The 23,755-nt window shown below is 40.1% G+C and overlaps 1 protein-coding gene and 1 long non-coding RNA gene across 4 annotated transcripts in view; both read left to right on the top strand.

Annotated features, from left to right (window-relative positions):
- The window catches only part of METTL4 (methyltransferase 4, N6-adenosine), a 29,026-nt gene extending 26,880 nt beyond the window's left edge, over positions 1-2,146 (top strand). For all 3 annotated transcript variants that reach the window (XM_048840400.2, XM_048840402.2, XM_048840401.2), the window contains exon 9: positions 1,070-2,146. In XM_048840400.2, coding sequence (XP_048696357.1) covers positions 1,070-1,239 — 170 coding nt within the window. In that variant the 3' untranslated portion in view covers positions 1,240-2,146. The remainder of the gene's footprint in view (positions 1-1,069) is intronic.
- Positions 2,147-4,795: 2,649 nt separating this feature from the next.
- Positions 4,796-23,065, top strand: LOC125632350 (uncharacterized). Its single transcript, XR_007355270.2, has 3 exons — positions 4,796-4,976; positions 16,027-16,115; positions 21,245-23,065. It is a non-coding gene; the product is annotated as an uncharacterized LOC125632350 (long non-coding RNA).
- Positions 23,066-23,755: the final 690 nt, after the last annotated feature.

The following is a 23,755-nucleotide window of genomic DNA, read 5'->3' as shown; positions in this document are numbered from 1 at the left end:
GTTGAGAAAGGGGGAGTTTTTTCAATTCTGTAGTTAGTCATAGTTAGAAGTAAAAATTACATTGCTGGGACATATTTTTGTTCTAGAGGTATTTTTCAGGCTTTCCCACTCCTACATACTGTGTCACTTTTTAAAACCTTTTACTTAGTAAGCTTTTTTTGTACTTTAAACCTTCTCCCTGAAACATAACAATTAAGAATCCCTTTGACCCAGCAGCAAGCTATATTGATCTGTCTGACAAGTACCCCATTCAAAAATGTAAGAAATATTTGAAATAATACCTTTCAGATAAAATCAATCAAGATACCTTACCTGCCCCCCCTTACCAAATATTCCTCATAATCAGTGAAGTAATAGATATTTTCTGTTAAAATACCAATTTATTTAGATTTAAACATTTAAAAAAATACTAAATTGTAGGAGAAATATGATTATATTTGTATCACTAAAGGAAAGAACACTTTAATAGATCTTTCTCCTAATGCTTCCAGGATAGAATGGTTCTAGTTTTATGAAGAAGTCTCTGTATTAACTACCTCCTAGATGCTTGAACTGGTGTTTCTCCTTCACCTTTTTATAGGATATCATCACAAATTGCTTTATCCTTTTTGTGTTGCGAAAGGTGGGGGGTACTGCAGCCCTAATAAATAATCAGAAGCAAGTGCTCTTTAAGAAGGAAAACTATATATATTTTTTTGAATGTCCATGTATTTAAAAAGAGAGTCAAGTCAGTACTCAGGAGATGTTACGATGACAATATTGAAAAATTGAAAAGTCACCAGTGTAGGCAGTGAAATCCTCATTCCCTGACTCCAAATGAAAACCAATAAATCAGGGCTATTGAAGGCTTTGACAGTATTGTTCAAAATCTCAAGGGCACTTATTTCAAATGACTTTCTGACTATAAATAGTCAAGCTGGTTGATGAAATCCTTGAAATTAATTTGCTGTCCTTTTTTTTTTTTTTAATGCAACATTCCTTTTTTCATCTCTCAACAGCTCAGAGGAAATTGATTTTTTTTCTCTCCTTTTTCATCATCATCTGTTTCTTTTTTTTTTCTTTTGCACAGAGATTCTGACAGAATATATCAAACCTGATGCGGAATGTTTGGAGTTGTTTGCTCGCTGCCTGCAACCTGGTTGGACCAGTTGGGGAAATGAGGTTCTTAAATTCCAACACATTGATTATTTCATTGCTCTGCACAACGAAAATGAAGTAGGATCTTTTAGCTTAACTTGAAAACTGCCCCACTCCCCATAGTTCTAGAACACGATTTTATTATGAGGGGTGCACTCAGAAGGCAATGTAAATGAAACAGACACTTAAATTGCAATCCTCATAGTGCTTAGCCTTCTGATTAGATTATGGTGGTGTCTTCGGTTTCACAAGGAGTTCCTGTATTTTGATTCCCCTTGAGAAGCAGGGCAGATCACTTGAAATACATGCTTTTGAATCAGATTGATTTTCTGAAAGAAAATACTACTTTGGATCTGTGACAAATCAGAAAACAAGGGAAACTGAAGTAAATAAGTATAAATACAGCATATCTTACCACATAGTCATGTGCCCTTCTATCCGCTGAGAAGAAGGTACGTTGACTGGTACATAGTCTATATTTCTAAAAATTACACTTTTAAAAGAGTCAACAATTCCATCTTTTTTTAAATGCTGTTAATACTTTGAGTATGGTCTCAATATCTTACAAATTCTGCATATTAAGGCATATATATATTGCAAAAGTTTAGCAGAATATAAATATTTTCTAAACTGTTTCCTCATTCTTGAAAACATTTTAAAAACTAAGCTATGCTTCATGTTTCAATTTATACCTGACTTACTTTTTTTAGCTCCTCTTTCTTGTAATGTTCTTGAAAAATATTTATTTAAAGTTTTATATCTTTTCTTTTGAACTGATAACTGTTTCTGCAATAATTAAATTATTTTTAGAATGATATACTGCATATGTCCTTTGCTTCCCCTTAGGTTTTACTATGAAAAAGATAACTGTTTAATGAAACATTGTTATTTGTATGCAACATTAGAGGCAAAGAGATCCTTCAGAAGATACATTGCCATTATTGATAACAAGAAGCAAAATAAATCATACACCTCAAATTAAATAAACTTTTGATTGTTTTTAACCAAAGCCTGATGTTTACAAATTCTCTCTTTTGTAACTTTAACACAATTTTTTAAAATTTAATTTGTTTTGTCAGTGTATTATGCACGGGTTTTCAATTTCTCTGTTATAGTTTATATTGTGGTTCAGTTTCACTTTTTTTTTTCTTTATTTGGGCAGTAGAATTAGCAAAGCTGAAATAATGGTTGTTTTTATGCTAGATAGGTCATTTTCAAAACAAAAAATGTATACAAATATTTCAACAATGAAGTGCAAGCTGTTATAATCCTACCAGTGGGCAAAAACCTCCTGTTGGCTATAGTATTAAATAACAGTTATGGGTTTTTGAATTGTCCAAAGTGTAAGGGGGGAAAAGCTAAGTATGTACTACATATATATATAATTAGCTTTTAATATGTCTGGGTGTATATATTACATTTTCCCTGGGTTTGTTTAGGCTTCCCTTAGGAAGCTAAACTTGTAGTTAAAAAACTAACACAGAACAATCATAAAGGGGAAAAATGTTTATGCAAAACTTTTATTGATATCATGGAAGCTTTGCTTACAGAGTAAGTGTAGAATATGGTTTTAAGATAGTTGAATGTCAAGGACTGCAAGAGGAAAATAAATACCATATAAAACTCAGAACGTCTAGAGCAGCTCCCAAACTGAGGATCTCACTACACTTTTTTATAAACATGTAATTACATAAGCTTCACAATGCCAGGACTGTGTGACTTATTCTGGGCTTTGTTTAACACTTCTTGTGCAGCTCTAAAAAGCCTCTACTGCAAGTGCCAGCAAGGGGTGTGGTGCCATGGAGTTAGCAGGGAGAAGGGTGTGTTGGGGGAAGGGCTACAGCACTTAGTATTTTGGGGATTTGAGGTGCTGCTACCACCCATAGGCAGCTGGCAACTGGTTGCTATAACTTAGGCTGTCTTCTAGGGCTGTATGACTTATTCTGGGTGCCATAGCAGTCCAGAATATGGAGAAGTCAGAAGTAGCGTAAAGCCACCATAGGTCCCACAGAGGTTGAGTTTTGTGCTGCACCTCTTGTAGACACAGCACATTTTTCACCCATAGAGATTACAGTCTGAGGGCCTAATCCTCCTATTGGCTCCAGGCAGGCAGAGCTCTGGGCCAGCAGGGACACTACTGAAACCTGTGGAGTCCACATGGGTGCCACAGTCCACCTGCATAGAGTTGGCACCTTCATTTTTAAAATGTCAACTAGTTTTAGGTGTCTCAGTTTCAGGGTTCCATCTGAAGAGAGTTGGGACCTGATCTTTAGAAGATGAGGATCCAGAGTTCCTGTTAAACTCAGCAGATGCACCATGAACTCATCTTTGAAAACCAGGTCTGCCAAAAGTTGAAAGATTAGGCTTAAGTGACTTATCCATGATCAGGTCTTATGTGGCAGAGTCAAAAATTTATTTAAAAAACTACTACATTCCTGGTCCTTATGGCTGTGGAGAAATACTTCCAAACATGAAGCTATGTAAACAGATGTATTGTCCTCTGAGTCTGCAGCCAATCTAAAACAATGGCATTAACAAGGTATGAGTTGCCCTCATTTTTTCAATGAACAGTTAACTCTGAAACCTAATGACACTGATATTGTCAGTGATTATTTTAGCAGAAATAGCCAGCTATTATGCCTGTCCCATAATCCCAAACTGTTTCCAACACTTTCATGGCTGCAAAAAGTTTCCATCTGTCTCTTACCAGCTGCCAAATCTTTCTATAATGCCATTTGTGTTGTCCATACAAATATCTGATGCACATTGAAAATTCAGGGCAGAGTAAAATCAAATGAATTTAAGTGGACCCCTGTCCGCCTGAAATCTAGTTAATCTCTTAAAAAAAAAAATTACAGGTACTTACTATGTATTGTGGTCATAGCGAAAGGAACCCCGGCCTATTGTGCCAGGGCCTGTACAAACATGGAATAAAAAGACAATCCCTGGCCCAAAGACCTTGCAACCTAGGCATAAAATGACAGAACAGTTGGAAATACATAAAGGAGCACAAGATAATATGAGTTTAATTCAGATCAGTGTGATACACAGCAGCTGCCTATGTATTATGTGTGCCCCTTAGTTTTCCTGACAAATTCTGTTTTGTCATCTTTTTCCTATTTTTAAAAGGTTTTCCTCTTTCTTGTTGTTTGTGTGGGGTCTCTTAACGCAGCAACAAGGAACATTGACTTTATGCAGAGTGCTCTTTAATGAACAAAACATAGAAAAATATTCTTCAGTGTTTCTAATTTTCACTTTTTGCAATATTAGGTCTTTAGAAGTCCGGTAGGTCATTTTCAGACACAAGTGAGATTTTTAAATTGGCATATTCTTTTATCAAAATATGAAGGTTTATTGGACGAAGAATTGCATAAGCTCAATGCTTAAGATCCTTAGAGAATTATATAATTACATTAAAATATTAGCTCATAAAGGCAATATTAAGTCATTTAAAGCTATCTTCATATTTAGAATTTATCAAGCTGAAGGGTTGAGTATGATTTGGAAATGTCAAATTATCATATGACCTTTACTTATTTTTAAAATCTAATAAATAAAAATATTTTATACTGTTAGGATACTTTCTGGAATAGTTATATTTCTACGTGTTGATTGTGATATGAGCTCCTTTTGAAATTATCCACTAACACTACAAAGCTTCTGTTATGAGAAGATAAAACATTAGAAGTGAAGTAGCAGTCTAATGTGCTTTTCTCTTTCCATAAGTTTTCAGTCTATGTAAATGGCAAGGACAGTAAAGAACAAGCTATGAAAAATTGCTTCCAAGACATTGTGATGATTCAGGAGATACAAGGATGACAGCTGCAAATATGCTCTTGGTATTGTGTTCATCAACCTTAACACATCATTTAAGACTACTTACTATTTTACACCTGAATTTAAATATAAATTGATAGAGGTGGGCAAGATCTGAGATCATATTTATCCAAACTGTTATAAGAGTCATGATGACTCAATTGGCAGATCCTTATTGAGTGGCAGAGCCTTGCTTGACTCTCTGTAAGACCTTGTGTCAGGAGGTTACATCTGGGCCCTGATTACTAAAATTTCCCAAATTAAGCGACTTTTATATCTTTCCATGTACATCAACTCCACTGCAAGTGGGTGTGTATGGGATATGGAGCTGCTCTGCATTAATCTGTGAGTACTATTAGGACTGTCAAGCAATTTAAAAAATTATTTTTGATCACATTGTTAAACAATAGAATACCATTTATTTAAATATTTTTGGATGTTTTCTACATTTTCAAATATATTTTTCAATTACAACACAATAAAAAGTGTACAGTGCTCACTTTATATTTTTGATTACAAGTATTTGCCCTGTAAAAAAAACAAAAGAAATAGTATTTTTCAATTCACCTAATACAAGTACTGTAGTGCAATCTCTATCATGAAAATTGAACTTACAAATGTAGAATTATGTACAAAATAGCTGTATTCAAAAATAAAACAATGTAAAATTTTAGAGCCTGCAAGTCCACCTAGTCCTACTTCTTATTCAGCCAATCACTAGGACAAACCAGTTTGTTTACATTTTCAGGAGCTAATGCTGCCTGCTTCTTGTTTACAATGTCACCTGAAAGTGAGAACAGGTGTTCACATAGCACTGTTGTAGCCAGCGTCACAAAATATTGATGTGCTAGATGCGCTAAAGATTCATGTCCCTTCATGCTTCAACCTCCATTCCAGTGGACATGCATCCATGCTGATGACTGGTTCTGCTCCATAACAATCCAAAGCAGTGCAGACCAATGCATGTTCATTTTAATCATCTGAGTCAGATCCCACCAGCAGAAGATTATTTTTTTCTTTTTTGGTGGTTTGGGTTCTGTAATTGCATCTGAGTGTTGCTCTTTTAAGACTTCTGAAAGCATGCTCCACACCTCGTCCCTCTCAGATTTTGGAAGGCACTTCAGATTCTTAAACCTTGGGTCGGTTAGAAATCTCACCAATCTCAAATTGGTACCTTCTTTGCATTTTGTGAAATCTACAGTGAAAGTGTTCTTAAAATGAGCATGTGCTGGGTTATCCTCCGAGACTGCTATAACATGAAATATATGGCAGAATGCAGGTAAAACAGAGCAGGGGACATACAATTCTCCCCCAAGGAGTTCAGTCACAAATTTAATTAACACTTTTTTTTTTTTTTTTTTAAACGAGTGTCCTCAGCATGGAAGACTGTCCTATGGAATGGTGGCCAAAGCATGAAGGGCCATATGATTGTTCAGCATATCTGGCACGTAAATACCTTGCAGTGCCAACTACAAAAATGCCATGCAAATGCCCGTTCTCACTTTCTGTTGACACTGTAAATAAGAGGGCAGCATTATCTCCTGTAAATGTAAACAAACTTTTTTGTCTTAGTAATTGGCAGAATAAGAAGTAGGACTGAGTGGACTTGTAGGCTCTGAAGTTTTACATTGTTTTGTTTTTGAGTACAGTTATGTAACAAAAATCTGCATTTGTAAATTGTACTTTCACAACAAAGAGATTGCACTACAGTACTCGTATGAGGTGAATTGAAAAATACTATTCTATCATTTTTACAGTACAAATATTTGTAATAAAAATAATATACACTTGTAATTGAAATCAATGTATATGAAAATGTAGAAAAACATCTCAACTATTTAATAAATTTCAATTCGTATTCTATTGTTTAACAGTGCAATTAAAACTGATTAATGGCGATTAATTTTTTTGAGTTAATTGTGTGAGTTAACTGCAATTAATCGATAGCCCTAAGTACTATATATTTTCTGTGATGGTCCAGTTGGGGGTAGGGGAAGTAGCTATATTGGCGGAGTGGAAACTAGATACTTAGGTTAGTTCACTTAAAGAGCAGAGGGTTAGAAAAAACAACCAAGAATGCCAGACAATGGGTGCAGCTAAACTACTTCTCCAACAAACAAGGCTGAGCAATTAACTGTAAATGGCCCACTTACAGTTACCCCTATGTCCTGCCAAGGCTGGAACCTAAAGATCAAATGGACACTAAACAGTTAAAAAGTGACCTGCTAGAGAGACAGATCTTGTGGGTGGATCTGGCTAACTTGGCCTTCATGGCTGCTATGGAGGATTGTGGAGAGAGGGAGAGAAGGAGAGCAAGACTAAGCTAGATGTGTGTATGTACTGCACAGTACATAAAACTCCACTCTTGTGCAAAACTGTTCCTACTATTGATCAGTAAGCAATACTTGTTTTGGAGAAGGCTGCCTGGGCACTGCATGTTAACAGCTGGTCATAGTCCCAAAGGAGAAACCAGGAGTCAGGCCTGCTGAGTAATCACAGGAAATAAGCAGGAGGCTGCAGCCTGGGAATCCTGTACAAGAGTGGGCGAATTGTGAGATTCCACCCTGAGGGAGGCAAAGGCAGGGGCCCTGTCATCTGGAGGGGTGCACTTGGAGGATCCAGAGAAGGATCCTGGCTAGCCCTGTATCTATGACAGTGTACAACCCCTGCTTTGCGCATACAGAGAATTATTTGTGCATGAAAATCTGGGTTTAGAGAGGAACATTATAGTTCAGTTTACATTGTTTAAATCAGGTGCAGCCAAAAGTGCTTGTGCACTATTTAAAATTGTATCCTTTTGAAGGTGTTTTTTCCAGTGTTTTTAATGTTAACATTTGAATGGAAACAAGCATTTATTTGATTAGCTGTATCCTGAAAGCAAACCTAGTCTATATTCTTGACTAGACTATAAGATATGGGTATAACGTTTCACATAGTACTTTTTTAAACCAATGGTAACATACGAATGGCCATACTCGGTCAGACGAGAGGTCCATCTAGCCCAGGATACTGTCTTTCGACAGTGGCCGATGCCAGGTGCCCCAGAGGTGAGACTGTGTTTTACTCACGGGTATTTTTAGTAAAAGTCATGGACAGGTCATGGACAGTAAACAAAAATTCATGGGCCATGACTTGTCCATGACTTGTATTATATATGCCTAACTAAAACTTGGTCTGGGGGGCTATACGTGCTCTGGGGCGGCGCTCTGGGGCGGCACTCGGGGCACTGTGGGTGTTGGGGGGTGGCCCGGGACCTCCGCTGGTGCTGAGAGGAGGGGCCAGGTGGCTGTGCGTGGCCGGGGACCCCCACTGGTGCTCGGGGGATGGGGTGGGGTGGCCCGGGTCCCTTGCTGGTGCTGGGGGGGGGGGGGAGGGGATGTGGGAGGAGTGGTGGGGCTGGCGGATTCCCTACCCAGCTCCTCATGTCCCTGTAGCTCCTAGGGGGACGGAAGGCCAAGGGGGCTCTGCGCACTGCCCCTGCCACAAGATCTGGCTCCACAACTCCCATTGGCCGTGAACTATAGCCAATGGGAGCTGTGGGGGTGGCACCTGTGGGCAGAGGCAGCGCTCAAAGCCCTTTGGCCCCCCTGCAGGGTCATGCCTGCTGCTTCTGGGGAGACCCAGGGGAGCTGTGGGGTGGCACCTGTGAGCTGCAGAGTCATGCCTGCCACTTCTGGGGAGACCACACCCCAACCCTCTGCCCCAGCCCTGTGTCCCCTTCCACACGCAAACTTCCCCAGCAGCGGCTGGTGCGGCTGGCCCCGGGGCTGCCTGATCTGCTTGAGCAGCCCCGGAGCTAGCCGCACTGGCTGCTGCAGAAGTCACGGAGGTCGCAGAAAGTCATGGACTCCGTGACCTCCATGACAGACACGCAGCCTTACCCAGGAATGAACAGAACAGGTAATCATCAAGTGATCCGTTCCCTGTCTCCCATTCCCAGCTTCTGGCAAACAGAGGCTAGGGATACCATCCCTGCCCATCCTGGCTAATAGCCATTGATGGACCTATCCTCCATGAATTTATCTAGGTCTTTTCAGAACCCTGTTATAGTCTTGGCCTTCACCACATTTTCTGGCAAAGAGTTCCACAGGTTGTGCGAAGAAATACTTCCTTTTGCTTGTTTTAAACTTGCTGCCTATTAATTTAATTTGGTGACCCCTAGTTCTTGTTTTATGAGGAGTAAATAACTCTTCCTTATTTACTTTCTCCACGCCAGTCATGATTTTATAGACCTCTATCATATCCCCCATAGTCATCTCTTTTCCAAGCAGAAAATTCCCAGTCTTATTAATCTGTCTGGTATTGATATTTTGTAATGTAAAGAGCAACACAGACATCATCATTGCATTGTGGTTCCTTCATGTGGCCTTGTCCCCATCGTCCCCTTGTCCCATGGGAGAGCAGGTGGTATATAAGTAACTAGGCAACCAGGTGGTTTCCTTCTAATCCCATCAAGGGAATACTGCCCTAATGATCCCATTAGGGCAGATTTAAATCCCCTTTGCACCACTGGAGTAGTGCAAAAAGGACTTGATCTGGAAATAAATTATAGCTTTCTATAAGCATTGTCCTCCATTCCTTCCTCCTCCTTAACCAGATGAATACCTTCCCCCTGCAGTTTTTCTCACTCAACTTTTATCTGTGTAATAGAAAATAATTTTAAAGGTATTCAGAACCACTGAGTTATACATATTGTTAACTTCACAGTTGGGGTACAGTCCTGGCCCCAAGGGGTTACTGAGGGAGTGTAAGGACTGTAAGAGTTTATCTGGGGGAGATTTTCAAAGGCTCCAAGGACAGATAGGTACCCAACTTTCTTTGAAAGTAAAAATCTCTCCTGTAGAGGACAAACTGTTATTAAGGCATGGATCCTGAAAATATCCACATTAATTTTATTACCATTTCAATTGTAGTGGTAGTAAAGGGCTGTCTCTTTCTGTGCTATACAGTGCCAAAACACAGTGGGACTCGTCTCAATTCTGGGCTTCTAAATACTACCACAATGCTTAATAATACTTCAGCCATATGTTTCTTCTGCCTTTGAATTTTTGCTATGTATTACCATCTCCATGTGAGTGAAATAATAGAAATTGAAAAGTACCACCAGTAATTAAGACATGAGTAGAAGAACTTCAATGGAAATAGGACATGAATGCATGCAATGAGGTGGAATTAATTTATGAAATATCAGGAGCAATGCTCTGAAATAACAGAAGAACAAAGCAAGGTATCATCCAGGGACCACAAGGAATATGATGAGCAAGACACTGCAAACAGATCATTTATTTCAAATCATCTAAGAACATGATCTTCATGTTTAACTTGCTATTGTTACTCAGACCCATGGTGAGAGGTAGATATTTTTAGTGACATTTTTCTTTGTGCAACTCATCTTATAGTTGTGCATAAAAAAACAACCAACCAATATAATACTAATAATAATCCCTCTACACCACTGGTAAAAATATAATTCATCTTTGCTTCAGCTCTTTTTCATGAGAAGAGAGAGAATTTTCAGATGAGGGAGGGAAAGACAAGTTATTTTGTTCTGTAATCAATTTCTCTTTTGCACCACAATGAAGCTGGTGGAAATGGCAAATTCTGTAATCACACTGGACTGATGGGCTATTCCGACCATTTATGAGACAGTGTCATACATTCAAAAAGAATCTCCTTTGGATCGGATCACTCACCACAGATACTGCCTATTGGTCAGGCAAGGTCGGAGCCTTTCCTGGTACCCATGTTCATAGCTACTTGCACCCTTCAGTGGTCTGCCCTTCGGTGACTCATTCATCTGACATATTTATGTCCACCCCTTTTGGGGAAATATAAGGAGCCCAGCAATGCGCTTAGGCTTCTGGGTTAAGCAAGGAGTTCTAGGTTGCCAGTGGATCAAGAGCTCATGATCTTGATGCTTCTTCCTGCAGCATCTTGTCTCAACTGGATTCCCCATAGCAGGGGCAGGCTACTATCTTCAGCACTGCCTAGGGGTTGGTAAATGAACCTGGCCCACCCTCTTCTCCACTTTCCAATCCAGGGTCCAGTAGAAAACAGCTAAATCCCTCGCCCCAAAGTGCAATATTGCTGCCTCCTGGATCACTTCCTGCTAGTATCCTCTTTTTCCCAGTGGCTAAAGTAAAGACTATAAATAACTGAAATCAAAGGTAAAATCTCAGACTTGAGAGTCTCAAGTCCCTTCTCTGTGAGTTTGACCAAGCTGTCACAGCCAGGCAGTAGGTGCTCGTGCTGTGCTGTGCTGTGCTTCTTCCCAGAAACTCAGAGCATAGGTCAACTCATCTCCACTTTCTGCCTATTACTGGGTTACTCAGCTCCCTTTTAAGCTCCTCCTGCATGCTCTGCAGGTGTGGCAGCATGAGAGCTGCCAGGGACCAACATAGCTCTTTAACTCTTCCCTTTCCAGTGCATGATTTGTACATGCCATCACACTCGAACCTCCGCCCCATCCAACTGCCCCCTGTCCCCTGACTGCCCCCTGGGACCTCCTGCTCCTTATCCAACCCCTCCTCCCCCTACCATGCCACTTAGAGCAGCAGGACAGGCTTACTGGAAAGCCTGGGAGGTGGGTGGGTGCAAGACATGCTTCCTGCATGGCTATGGGGGAGGGGGGACAGCAGGGGAAGGACTGGGGGCAAGCCTCCCCGGCCAGGAGCTTAGGGGCTGGGCAGAATGGTCCCAGGGGCTGTAGTTTGCCCACCTCTGGCCTAGGGAGTTCTTCCATTAAAGTGAATATAGAAGAAAAGGAGAATATACAGCAGGAAACAAAAGGTGAAGCTGGAAGCAAAGGTCCAGCATGCTGAGGAATAACAAAGGTTACAATTCAGAATACAGGAAGTGCTTCTGCAACCTATTTACTGAGTGTGGCTCTCCAGCCCCCACTAATGGCTGCACCACATGCAGGGTTGAGTCATTACAGACTTCAGAGGCTTGTCTTTTAACAAAAGCTTCTGTTTTTAGATCCACGGATCCTAAGTTCAGTCACTGCTGCCAACAACCCACCCCAGCACATTGTGATATTCTGCCAATTCAAGGGACACCCTCAATTTGAAAATCTAGTCAAAAAAGATTTAGGTACAAATTGACCTCTGAGTACCCCTGCCAATTTGTGTGGTTTTTCAATCATATTCCACCCACCTCCTTTTTTAAAAAAAACATATTTGATTGAGTGAAAGGCCCGCATAAAAGAAAGGCCTCGATCTGCAAACACTAATGTGTGTGAGTAATGTTATTCATGTGAACTGCATAGTGATTGTAGGATTGTGGCCAAAACAGGAAACTGACAAACTACTCTCAAATGTAGAGGAAATAAATGACAACAAAATCATGAAGTGTTTTGTCTCAAATCTCTTTCGGGTATAGTCATGTTAAGTGTTGTTTATAACGATCATTGGTTAAAAAAAAAATCAGCCAGACATATGGATCATAATTTTCAAAATTTGGTGTCTAAAGGTAGCCACTTAAGTCTTTATTTAAGCATCTAAGAATTGGCTTATTTTCAGAGATGCTGAATAGATACATAGTAAATATTTATACTAGGGTAAATAATTACTATTGTTGCAAGAGGTAGTTCATTGAAAATAACATTATGACAATGCTAAGCCCCTCAAAGTATTACATGTATCATTTTACCTATGTAACTTTGTATCCTTTGTTATTCTGTACACACTTTCTCAAACTTTTGTATTGGTGACCCTTTCACACAGCAAGCCTCTGAGTGCGATCTCCTCGCCCCCTTATAAATGAAAAACACATTTTAAAATATTTAACACTATTATAAATGCTGGAGGTGAAGCAGGGTTTGGGGGTGGAGGCTGAGAGCTTACAACCCCCAGGTAATAACCTCACGACACCCAGTTTGAGAACCCCTGCTTTACACTACAATACTCCTGATGTTAGGCCAAATTCAGAAAGAAAGTAGCTGTTTTTTTATAGTTCATAACTCATCTACTGATTCCTTTCACTTCAAAGAGACAATTCTGCAATAAAAAATGATACTTTCCCACATCAAAGTGACCAGCTCTAGCTTTCTATCCCAAAAGCTGTGAGGCCTATAGCCAAACTCATTAAAGACAAATAAATTGGATTGGATTAGATTAGAAAGGGCAATTTTGCCAACTGATGAGCAAAGTTACAAGGACGTCTGGATTTTGATAAGGACAAAGAGAGGAAGAACAGAACACCAATCTAAATACAGCTATAAATTGCATTGCATGGTGAACCTTTATTATATTTCTTCTCTAGGCAAACAACAAAAACCAAAACAACTAAGAGAGGGTAGAATCAACAAGTTAAAGAAAAAAGGTCAATGGAGCAACCTTTCAATTCTTGCAGTGCTGCAGGGCCCATATGAACAGTAACATTTACCATGAGAGAACAGCATTACCACATAATTTGATGTCGTCTGTAAACATATTACAGAACTATGTTATAGCACTGTAAAGACTAGGGTTGTATCATCATTCCATAGCATAGTTATTACATAATAATAATACTTAGCTCTTACATAACACTTTTTGTCTATGGATTTCAAAGTACTTTACAAAGGAAGATGCAAACCATTATCCCCATGTGGGGGGAAATGAGGCATAGAAATGAGAAGTGATGTGTCCAAGGTCACACAGCTATTTTGAGGCCTAAAGTGGATCGTAAGTGCACAGACTTTGTGTTGGCCCTGGGGGAAGAAGAGGAAGGGCATTTCATTCCATATTAAAGGAAAAGTTGCCAATGCTGAGATGAGCTGATTGCTGAGATGAGCCAATGGGATCAACTTTTTCTTTAAATGAACAAATTTCCCATTGGCATCACATGTGTAGGTGTAAGACAAGGCGTGTTTTAACTGGGTTAGGGTGCGCAATGTAAGTATTTAGATTTTTCTTCTTTTCACCATGGTTTGATTTTTATACTGTGAACCAACAGAGATGTGTGTATGCTAAAGAGTGAATGAGATCCATCCAGATCCACAAATTTGGAGAGAGAAAGATGGGAGGTGAGAAGCAGAGATGATGGAGTTGGGTTCAGTCTGTGGAGGTTGTTTCATTTTCATTAAAGCAGGGCCTTGTGTAGTAACAGACACAATTTGCAAAGGTTGCAACAGTAACAGGAGTTGGTGAATCAGTTAAAATGTAGAAATTGCCTCTTTCTGAGTCTTTAAAAGTTAATCTTAAGTGTTTACTGGAAATATAAATAGCTGTCTGAATATTTTAAAGGCTGTTTATTATACAAAATCTTTTTGCATGATAGTAATAAGAAGAGCAAGTGAAAATAAATCCATGAGTTCTGGTGCTGTTTAGACTTCCTTTGCAGTCATCTGATGATATCTGTTGTTGTCTTGATAATTTTTACTGTCTAGTCATTTATGAAATGCTTACCCAGTGAAGATAGAATTGTTTTCATTTAAAATCTTGGTACAAGCTATTTAGTCTGAGACCAGCTGTGACACTTAAGTATTTCCTGCTTTGATGAACCAGACAATCAAATAATCTAATTAGTCTCCTCATGAGAAGCAGTCAGAACTATGATAGCTTTCCTATTTAAGAATCAATAAAATGGCAAGATGGTAAAATCTGTCAGGGCATCTGTAACATAAATGCTTTATTATGAAAAAATAGAAACCTCATACAGATCTGATTAGAGAAGATTACTTATCTTCATTTGCAATAGTCAGGGATTAGCAAACAGAGCTTATCATTTTGCGTACTTTGTGTGTGTGAGACTGATGGATATTGGTAGTTATTTTCCTCTCTCTCAGTAGCTACTGTATGTAGAGACTACACTTTTGTGACACCCTTAGTCTTTCTGGGTTTAATGTAGTAACAGTTCTTGGGGCTAGATCCTGAGTTTGTTTAAATCAAGGGATCTCCATTTAAGTTAATAATGCTATGCTGGTTTGCACCAGTTGAGGATGTGGCCCCCAATTTTGTGCATGCTAATGTTTCCCTTTTCCATGTGCTTCTATGGCCTTCTGAGCTGTTCAGGCTGTAGAAGGCTATGGAAAGCTCCTTAGCAGGCCAGTCTATTCTTGAGAAAGGCTAAAGAACCCAGCGTCGCAGGCCTGTGAATTGCAGCATAGACTGGGCATGTCCACCTGTCTCTCACTGCAGCTGTATGGCCTATGAACGGTTTCCACTTAATTTTATCTCATCTGTCTTAATGTGATTTATTCACATTTAATTTATGTATGCCTAGTTTTCAAGGATGAGCATAGTTTTTAGAAATCCATATAAATAAAAGTGTCTTACCTATCTATCTGAAACACAAGTTTATTGTGGTTGCAGATATTTCATATCTAGCTTAGGTGTTTCTAGGAAAGCCATTAGTATAATACTCTAAGTATCATATTAATTTACCTTTGCACAGAGGTGTTAACAGAGGACTCAGTAGTTGACTCTTTCCTTTTTGCCTCTCCCTGGTTTGGTATCTTTATTATTTTAGTGTTGTTGGTTTTTCACATTTACTGTTGTTGCTGTCTGCTCTGGGAGGTTGTCCTCTATAGTATTAGAATGCCTTATCTCTTTGTGAAGGGCACTGTTAACTTCAGTATCCAAGAGAAGCACAGCTTTTTCACTGGGTCATTAATGGAGAGATTGTAGACAGCTGTACTTGACTACCCCCGCAAGTCCCTTATGAGCTGCATATTTCATGTAGATGCAATGGAAGAAGTCTTTTGGAAAACTTTGTAGGACAGGGTATTTGCCCTACAGATAGGTCCAGGAAGAGCATTCTAACCATAAGGCGTAGCATGCAGACAGGTAGGTTTAGGAAGAGCAGATGAGGAATCAAAGAAGGCATCAGTCACAGAACAAAGGTGTGGGGGATGCTGTGTGACAAGACATATAAAGAGGGGCAGACTTGCGTAGGGCTTCAAGGTGTGGACAAGAATCCTGAATTTAATGGTAGTTGAATAACTGGAAGTTTGACTGTAACACAATAGATATAGACTTTCCCCAACTCGTTTAATTGCTGACCTTAGTCAACCTTTCATACATTTCTGGAAAAGGTTCACTTCTAATGAAAATTTTACCCTAACTTATACAATTTTTAATTCATTTGTAGATGAATGTCTCACCAGCTTAAGTGGGCAGCGTGCTCAATCATGTGTGGTAGAACATGCTCAACCATGTGTGATGGAAGATGTCAGAAAGGTAACTCAGGGCTCCAGCTGACATTTTTAAAGTAATTCCTCCTACATTATCAGAACCAATTAGCTGGATTATAATCAGATATGCTGAGCAACTCATATGATTTACCTGCTCCATCCTTGCTGGAGATGCTTTTAATGGGAGAATGAAAATAGAGCATTCAAGTCAGATGTCAATTAAAATATCCTGTGACCCTAAGTTTAATGCTGGTGAGCATGAGGATGACAAAAAGCATGGATGATTGTACCTAGATGCTACAATGATGGATACCCTAAAAGTAACTGAAAGAGATTACATTAGATATTAATGAAACATTCCGAAAACATGCAACATGCTGCACTGGGCATAGCAGCTGATCTCATTACCACTTCATGCTAGAGATCAAATCACTGAGACTGGGATTTTCAAAGGAGCATAAAGGATTTAAGTGTCTAAATCCCATTCAATTTCAATAGGATTTGGGCATCTAATTCCTTCAAACTCCTTTGAAAATGCAGCCTGTGTTAATAAGAATACTTTACTTATTTTATTTCTTTATATTTAAACAATAAAAATACCAGAACAAAAAAGATCTAGGGACCCTCACAATTAATATAACAGAACAACTATTATTTTGCTTGAATGTGCTATCTTTTCTAGCATGCAACAAGCTACCTAGGCTATCATACATTGACAACTTGCTGTCAGCCTAAGTTTGTAGTTGCAACTGGCATATATTTTGCTTCATGTCTGAGTGATATTTCATCTCACCAGCCACGCTCTGATGCAAGTGCCAAACATAATGAAAGAGAGAGAAGGAAGAATCACAAAGGAGAAAATTATCCACAGCTATATTGAAGGGAGACACACTGGTCATAAAACAAACCTAAACTCGATTGGTATTTTACTGCCTCTTCTTCGACTATTGGTGCTTGAGATGTGCATCGCTGGGCTACTGTCCTTGTAAAAAACAGCATTATGGCAATGCTCACTGCCAACCTAAGAAAAGTAGCAAATATTGAAAACTACTGATGGTGGCACAGCAGGCCCTTCATCCTCATCCCCTGGAAATTAACAAACAGCCTCAAAAATAACTTTTGTTGGGCCATCAAGAACTAGTGACAGAGCAGATGGTAACACCTAATTTCAGCCCAGACTAGTTACCAGCAAGTTGTGGCAAAAGTTAAAGAATCTGATACTGAGGAATGAGAAGAGAGTAGAAAGGGAATTGAGAAAAGTGTCTCAAGCTCACTCCTCAGCCTGCTTTAAGTTATTATTATAATTAGTGACTTTGGACAGGGCCAGTACTTTCTCCTTCATAAACAAACTGGGTGATTTTGACACCCCTTTCCTGTTCCCTCCACCCAACACTGTCAACTGGTTAGCTGAAAACTACAATCTTGAACATGTATGGCATGTACAAGAAACAGGGACCTTGTATTTCATGTATGAACCGCTGATCCAGCCTCCAAAAATATCATGTGTTTTTTGACACAAGGATTATCAGGAGGAAGAAAGAAAATGCACATTTCTCTTTTTCATCTCCTCTCTCTGTTTCACTCTTTCCCTCCTTTGATGCTAGTGACTGTAAATTAGAACAATAAAAATATGGTACTACACCACCAAATTTGTATGCTGCATATTAAACCTGCAGTTTTCCAGGGACAAGCTAGATGAAGTTACCTTGTTACCCACTGTAGTAGTGGGTTGATCACCTGCTCCTGCCTTAAAATGGTTAAAACAGCCCAGGGAGAGGGCTGTGGCAGGGAAGGAAAAGCAGGGCTGACTGGGAGAAGCAGCCTCAGCTGGGGGCCATGCCCCAATCAGGTTGTGGCTGGCTTAATCAGGGCTCATCTGGCCCTTATAAGAGGGCAGTGGGCCAAGAGCACACAGAGTCTCCTCTAGTGGTGGAGGGAGATGGGCTTGGGTGCTGGGGAGGGTACCTGAGGTGAAGCAGGGCTGGGGAAGGCTAGAGGCGCTGGGAGGCTCTGGGCTGGAAAAGCCCCAGGCTGCAGGCCTGGCAGATGGCCTAAGACGGGGTAGTGGGGTTGCAACAGGGCAGCCCAAGGGTAGGCAGAGGCAGCAGGTCCAAACCCCCCTTGCCTATGATGTCTGGCTTATACAGACTGCAGTCAGCCCCAGTGAAAGATGGTGACTGGCAGTAGCCCATAGGCTGAGGCAAGGTGGGGATAGAGGGTGGGGGGTTCCCTGGGGAGGGGAGACCCAGATCTGTGGGGTATTGTCTGGAGGGGCAGCACCCCAGGTAAAAGGGCACTGGGGTCCGGGAGGGACACAGGGGTCAGCAACAGCAAGACACTGGCAGAGGGTGCTCCAGAGCTGGTAAAAAGAGCTAATTCCCAGCCAGCCAGCAGGAGGCGCCACTGGGTGAGTCTGCGGCCCGTTACATCCGCCTACATTTTTCAAATAGCCCCAGTGAGCCAGACGAGTCATATAATTCAATACAGACCTATCTCTTGAAAGTATTCATACACACACTACATTGGAAGAAACAGTATTGATGTAATCCATTAAAAGTAAGCAACACATAGTGAAAAACAAGCTATATCTTCTTCAAATCCTAGATACCAGATGGCATTGGCTAAATGGCTTATGGCTAGGCCTATATCATGGACCACATGCTCTTGCAGGGCCATAAGAACATACCAGATGAGCTACTCAGACCTCGGCTCTAGGCACTCTGGATAGTGGGCCCTACATGCCTATTTACTAACTCCGGAGCAAGTGGGTGAGGGAATGTACAGAGCTGTGGTCCTGCTTCCAAACCACTGTGCCAATGCAGCTGAGCTGGCACAGGGGATGTCCTTCTTTGTTGATGAGACAGGAAACAAGTAGGAAGCAGGTTCAGAGGGTAGAGTGACAATGGAGCCTACTGTAACCCAGTGGCTGGGGTAGCCTATGACACCCCTTACAGGTCTGTCCTGTAGGGAGAATCAGGGGAGGACTGGAGGAATCTTCTTATCAGCAGATCCTCTGGCCCCACCCAGACCTTTTGCTGGGCTTGGTTCTCCTAGCCCCTTGCAGAAAGATCTCCTGCAGAGCAGGGCTCCACACAGTGCAAGGAGTACAATAATTTGCACGCCTACTCACTAAACCTAAACCTTTCCCTTTTGCTGCAGAATCACACTGCTTTTCTAGGGGCATGGAAGTAATGGTAAGATTTGCCTCTATGTTGTGGAAATGTGTGATAAATTCCTGTTTCATTGTGAAGAATTCCCTTTCTTTCATGGGTTGGTGGACAACCTTAATGTTCCTTTTTTTATTTACCAAGATTGTCTGTCTAAACATACTCTTTCTAATGGGGTGTTACATATGAACTATTTTAGACTTCTCCTCCTTTATGGAGTCTTTGAATGACACATAACACAGGAAACAAAACACCTGAAATTGCACAAGTGAATATTAATGGGCTGAAGCACGAATTTCAATGTACTGATTAACAACTGCAAGTTTCCTCTATTTTGCTCCTGGTTTGAAGAGCCTGGAAGTGATTGGTTTTATGTTTATCATTTAACACATACCTCCTGGGAAGGTAGCACTGTTCTGAACACTCAGACTATTTGTCAAGAATAAAAACACATGAATGATCACACTTGGAGAATTATGCTAACTGAAATTTTGCATTGTTGATATTTTTAAATGTTCAGTTATCCTGATTAGAGCTGGATGGATAATTCATAATGAATAATTTGAGGAATTTTGCCTTTTTGTGCACAAACAAGTTGCAATCTTCTTAGATTTATTCATGTATTTCTTCAGTGAATAATTCTTGGCCCACAGAAGTTTGCAAACAGTTCACTGTGAATATTCAAAATCTGAAATTCATACTGTATTAGTTAATTACACAAAAGCCTGGGGTATTACTTCTAGTTCCATGACAGGATGATTTATCTAAAGACCAAGAATAGTAGCAGTTCTAAAATGCATATTCAAGAGTAAAATTTGAACTCTTCCCATTTAGTTATACAATCAGATATTTGCTTTCAGTGATTATTCAACCATTTAGATTTAAAATTCACTTTTTCTTAGTATTCACTTTTTCTTAGTATTAGAAGTGAAGTCTGTTCCTTAGAATATTTATGGAAAGTGAACACAAGAGGGGTACTGTCACAGGGCTTTAGGCTATGCTACTGCCTCAGTTTGCCTTCCATTTTACATTACCCAAACCACTACATTTAGGAGGGGGCTATCACTTGGAGAACACTAGGTCTGGTTTATTACCATAATAGAACACTCAGACCCTTCCAAACCTCTTCCCCTAGCACAGTCTGTTATAAATTGAAACAACTGCCTTCAGCATTCATATAGCTGTTCCCCTAGTTCAAAACACTGGTCAGTTCTTTACAAAGTCCTCCCCTTCATTATAGTCCTCCCTCCAGGTGCATGGTCCTTTAGAGCCCTTCTAGCTGTAGTTTCTCACCCTGCAGGCTATTCAGCTAAGGCTTATCACTCAACAGGCTTCCTTGCAAATCTGCTTGGCAGCTTTAAGGAGCTATCACCAAGCCCCTACCCTCAAACTATCTAGTGGAATGCAAGCCACACCTATAGTCTCCAGAAAGCCTGGATTCTAGTCACCTGCTACCATCACATGACCCTTGGTGCCATTCCCTTCACCTGGGGAGGCTGGCCAAACCTGTTACAGGTAAAGCTGAGTCCTAAACCTTAAAGGTTTCAGAGTAACAGCCGTGTTAGTCTGTATTTGCAAAAAGAAAAGGAGTACTTGTGGCACCTTAGAGACTAACCAATTTATCTGAGCATTAACCTTAAACCATAAACCTTAAAGGGACATCTTACCTGGTGACAAATACAAACAAAGATAAAGCAAATTGGGTTAAAAATTCAAATGAATAGTTGCAATTTTTGTTTGCAGTATTTGCTCTAGTTGTGGTGTTAATCTAATAGAAATTAGCAGATCTCTGTGACACTTGAGAAAATCCTGTGCAATAACAATTAAAACTATTTCACTTGATTATGAGTAGTCTCTCCATAGTTTTTCATGACAGTCTAACCATGGGACTCTTGTGAAGGGGAACTTTCCAACCGCCAAGTAGAAGTTCTGGCAACTAGGATCATCGGAGTAGTGTTACTGTGTCTACTCTACCACCTCATCCTGTTTCTAACTTTCCTGTATGCAGGTGCAGACAGCCTCTGCCCTGAGCGGTAGACCCAGGTGCTCAGGGACATGTGGAATCTTCCTATTGGGCTTCCTCATTCTATGGAACCTTGGTGATTCTGCTGCCTTTTAGGCATTCCACGTCCCTGCAAAGGGCAGTGAAGACAGGCTTTGGTGCTGTTAATCTGTTCTCAAGAATGAATCCTTAAGAAAAGGTCACCAAGACATCAATCATCTTAGAGACTTTTCATTTCACTCTGAAATTCAGACTGCACAGGGACAACTCCTCCACATTACTGCAAGCAACCATTGGAATGCTAACAGCAAAATGATTTTAATGTCTTTTGATTATTACACAGTGCATTAATGTGAATTCTGCACTGCTCACTGGTATGGTATGGAATGTATCATATCCTTAGGGTGGGTGGAGAATGGGGGAACTGATCGTGCATTGTTTTCTTTGCTTATTTTTCAAGTTGCAGAAGCAGCTGTGTGTGACTTTGAATTGTGCTTTGAATTTTATTTAAAAACCAAACAAACCCCAAACCTGATTCTCAGCTAAAGACTGTGCTGATTAATCTGAGACCAAACTGGCAGCTCTTTAGCCATTCTATGAATAGAATTTCTTTAACACCACTCCTTATTCAGGCTTTGCAAGCTGAAATAGAGACAACAACTTAAAGGTGAAATTCACCCCAATGTGCAGACCCTGTGCACCTCAAACCCTGGGCTCAATGTAACCCACAAATATGAAAGAAATGGGGTGTATCCTTTTTGGTCTCTGTGTGATACATGAGGAAGCACTAACCATTTTCCTATTATTAAAGAGTTCCCCCCATTCTTTTTATATAGAAAATCAGGTCTTATCTACCCTAAAAGACTCCATATTGATGACTGGAAACTGGTAGCATAATTACATTATGAGTACCAAGGAACTGAAACCTGAATAACTAAGAGGGCAAGTGGTTTTTATACAGAGTGTTAAGAATGCTTTGGCCAAGCTGTGCTACTTTTACTCACATTGGTGACAGCTACTCATGTAAGTAGTGTCATTGATATCATTAGGACTCCTTGCTTGCGTAAGTGCTCACCACCAGTGTGAATAAAGTTTTCCCAATTGGACCTTTTGCTTTTTGTTAACACCCATTTAATTTTAACATCTGAGAAACCCCGCGGAGAAAGACTCACTTTGTTTAAGATTCCGCACATCTTGAGACCTTAATTAAAGGGGATGGAAAGCTCACAATGGATATTTGTAAGGATGCAAGCAAAACCAAGGAAGACCCAACAGTTCTGATGTTTCCAAGGTAAAAGCAAACAGGAAAAAGCTTCAAAGTCCATTTGAACGTTTTTTGTCCATAGGCTTATGTGTCTCTGTCTGGCTATGACTGAACCTCCCTTGAATACTGAACACTGGTTTACTGCCCTTCCTCAGTGTCTCAAACTAAAATTTAACATTAAAAAACCCCAAGCTTCTCAGCTTTAAATGTGATGTTAAAAGTTAAAGTTAAAAGTAAATCTCCACAGTGTTCAGGGTCAGAGAGCTTGAAAATGTTGATGCAAAGAGGCAAGTGCCCTTCCTCAAAAGCACTTTAACTTCATGTATGCATTGGAACAATCAACAGCCTTGAATTCATTGAATGCAATGTGCGAAAGGAGCTTAAGGTACCATCAAGAGGCAATAGAAAATAGTCAAGCATTTGTCCACATGTAAATAGTTAACTGACTGTTGTCAGACATCATGATTCAAGGTTGTTCTATTAGGCTTAACACAAAGCTGTGCGATTACAGAATTATGCAAGTTGCAAAATACATTCAAGATGACAAGGTAGTCTTAACCATGGCATTGTAATGACAATGAGTGATTTTTTTTTCTAAACTTATTTTAGCCTACACAGCACAGGTAGGGCATCAGATACTCAGTATTGTCCTCATTTTATTCCATTTTTCTGCTGGGATGAATGAGGCAAAAGGAAGTCAAGTGTCTTGTCCAAGTGCATACATTCATGCCAAAAATGTGCAACATTTATAGGCCTGATTTTCAAAATTGCCAAACCCAACCATTCAAAAAATCATAAGTCAGGCCCCCACAACATCATGAAATATTTTTAAAAATAATACAATTTGTATTTTTTTTTCTTTCTGGATTTTGAAGCTTTAGGATGCATTTGGGTTATGTTCTTAAACTTTTCTCCACAACTATGTGGGCTAGACACTTTTGAAATGAAAGCTGAGAGTCTTAGGCCATGTCTACACTACGAAATTACTCCAGTTTTACAGAAGTCAATTTTTGGGAACAGATTGTATAAAGTCAAGTGCAGGTGTCCACATTAAGCACATTAATTCGGTGTGTGTCCACAGTACCGTGGCAAGCGTCAACATTCCAAGCCGTGCACTGTGGGTAGCTATCCTGCTATGCTGCCCATTGGCTGAGCTCCCAATGCCTGATGGGGCCAAAAATTTGTCTTGGGTGGTTATGGGTAAATGTCGTCAGTCAGCCCTCCCTCCCTCCGTGAAAGCAACAGGAGACAAT

The sequence above is a fragment of the Caretta caretta genome, chromosome 2, assembly GCF_965140235.1.
Source record: "Caretta caretta isolate rCarCar2 chromosome 2, rCarCar1.hap1, whole genome shotgun sequence".
Taxonomy (NCBI): domain Eukaryota; kingdom Metazoa; phylum Chordata; order Testudines; family Cheloniidae; genus Caretta; species Caretta caretta.
Note: the sequence above shows the minus strand (reverse complement) of the source record. Positions and strands in the feature narration are given on the sequence as shown.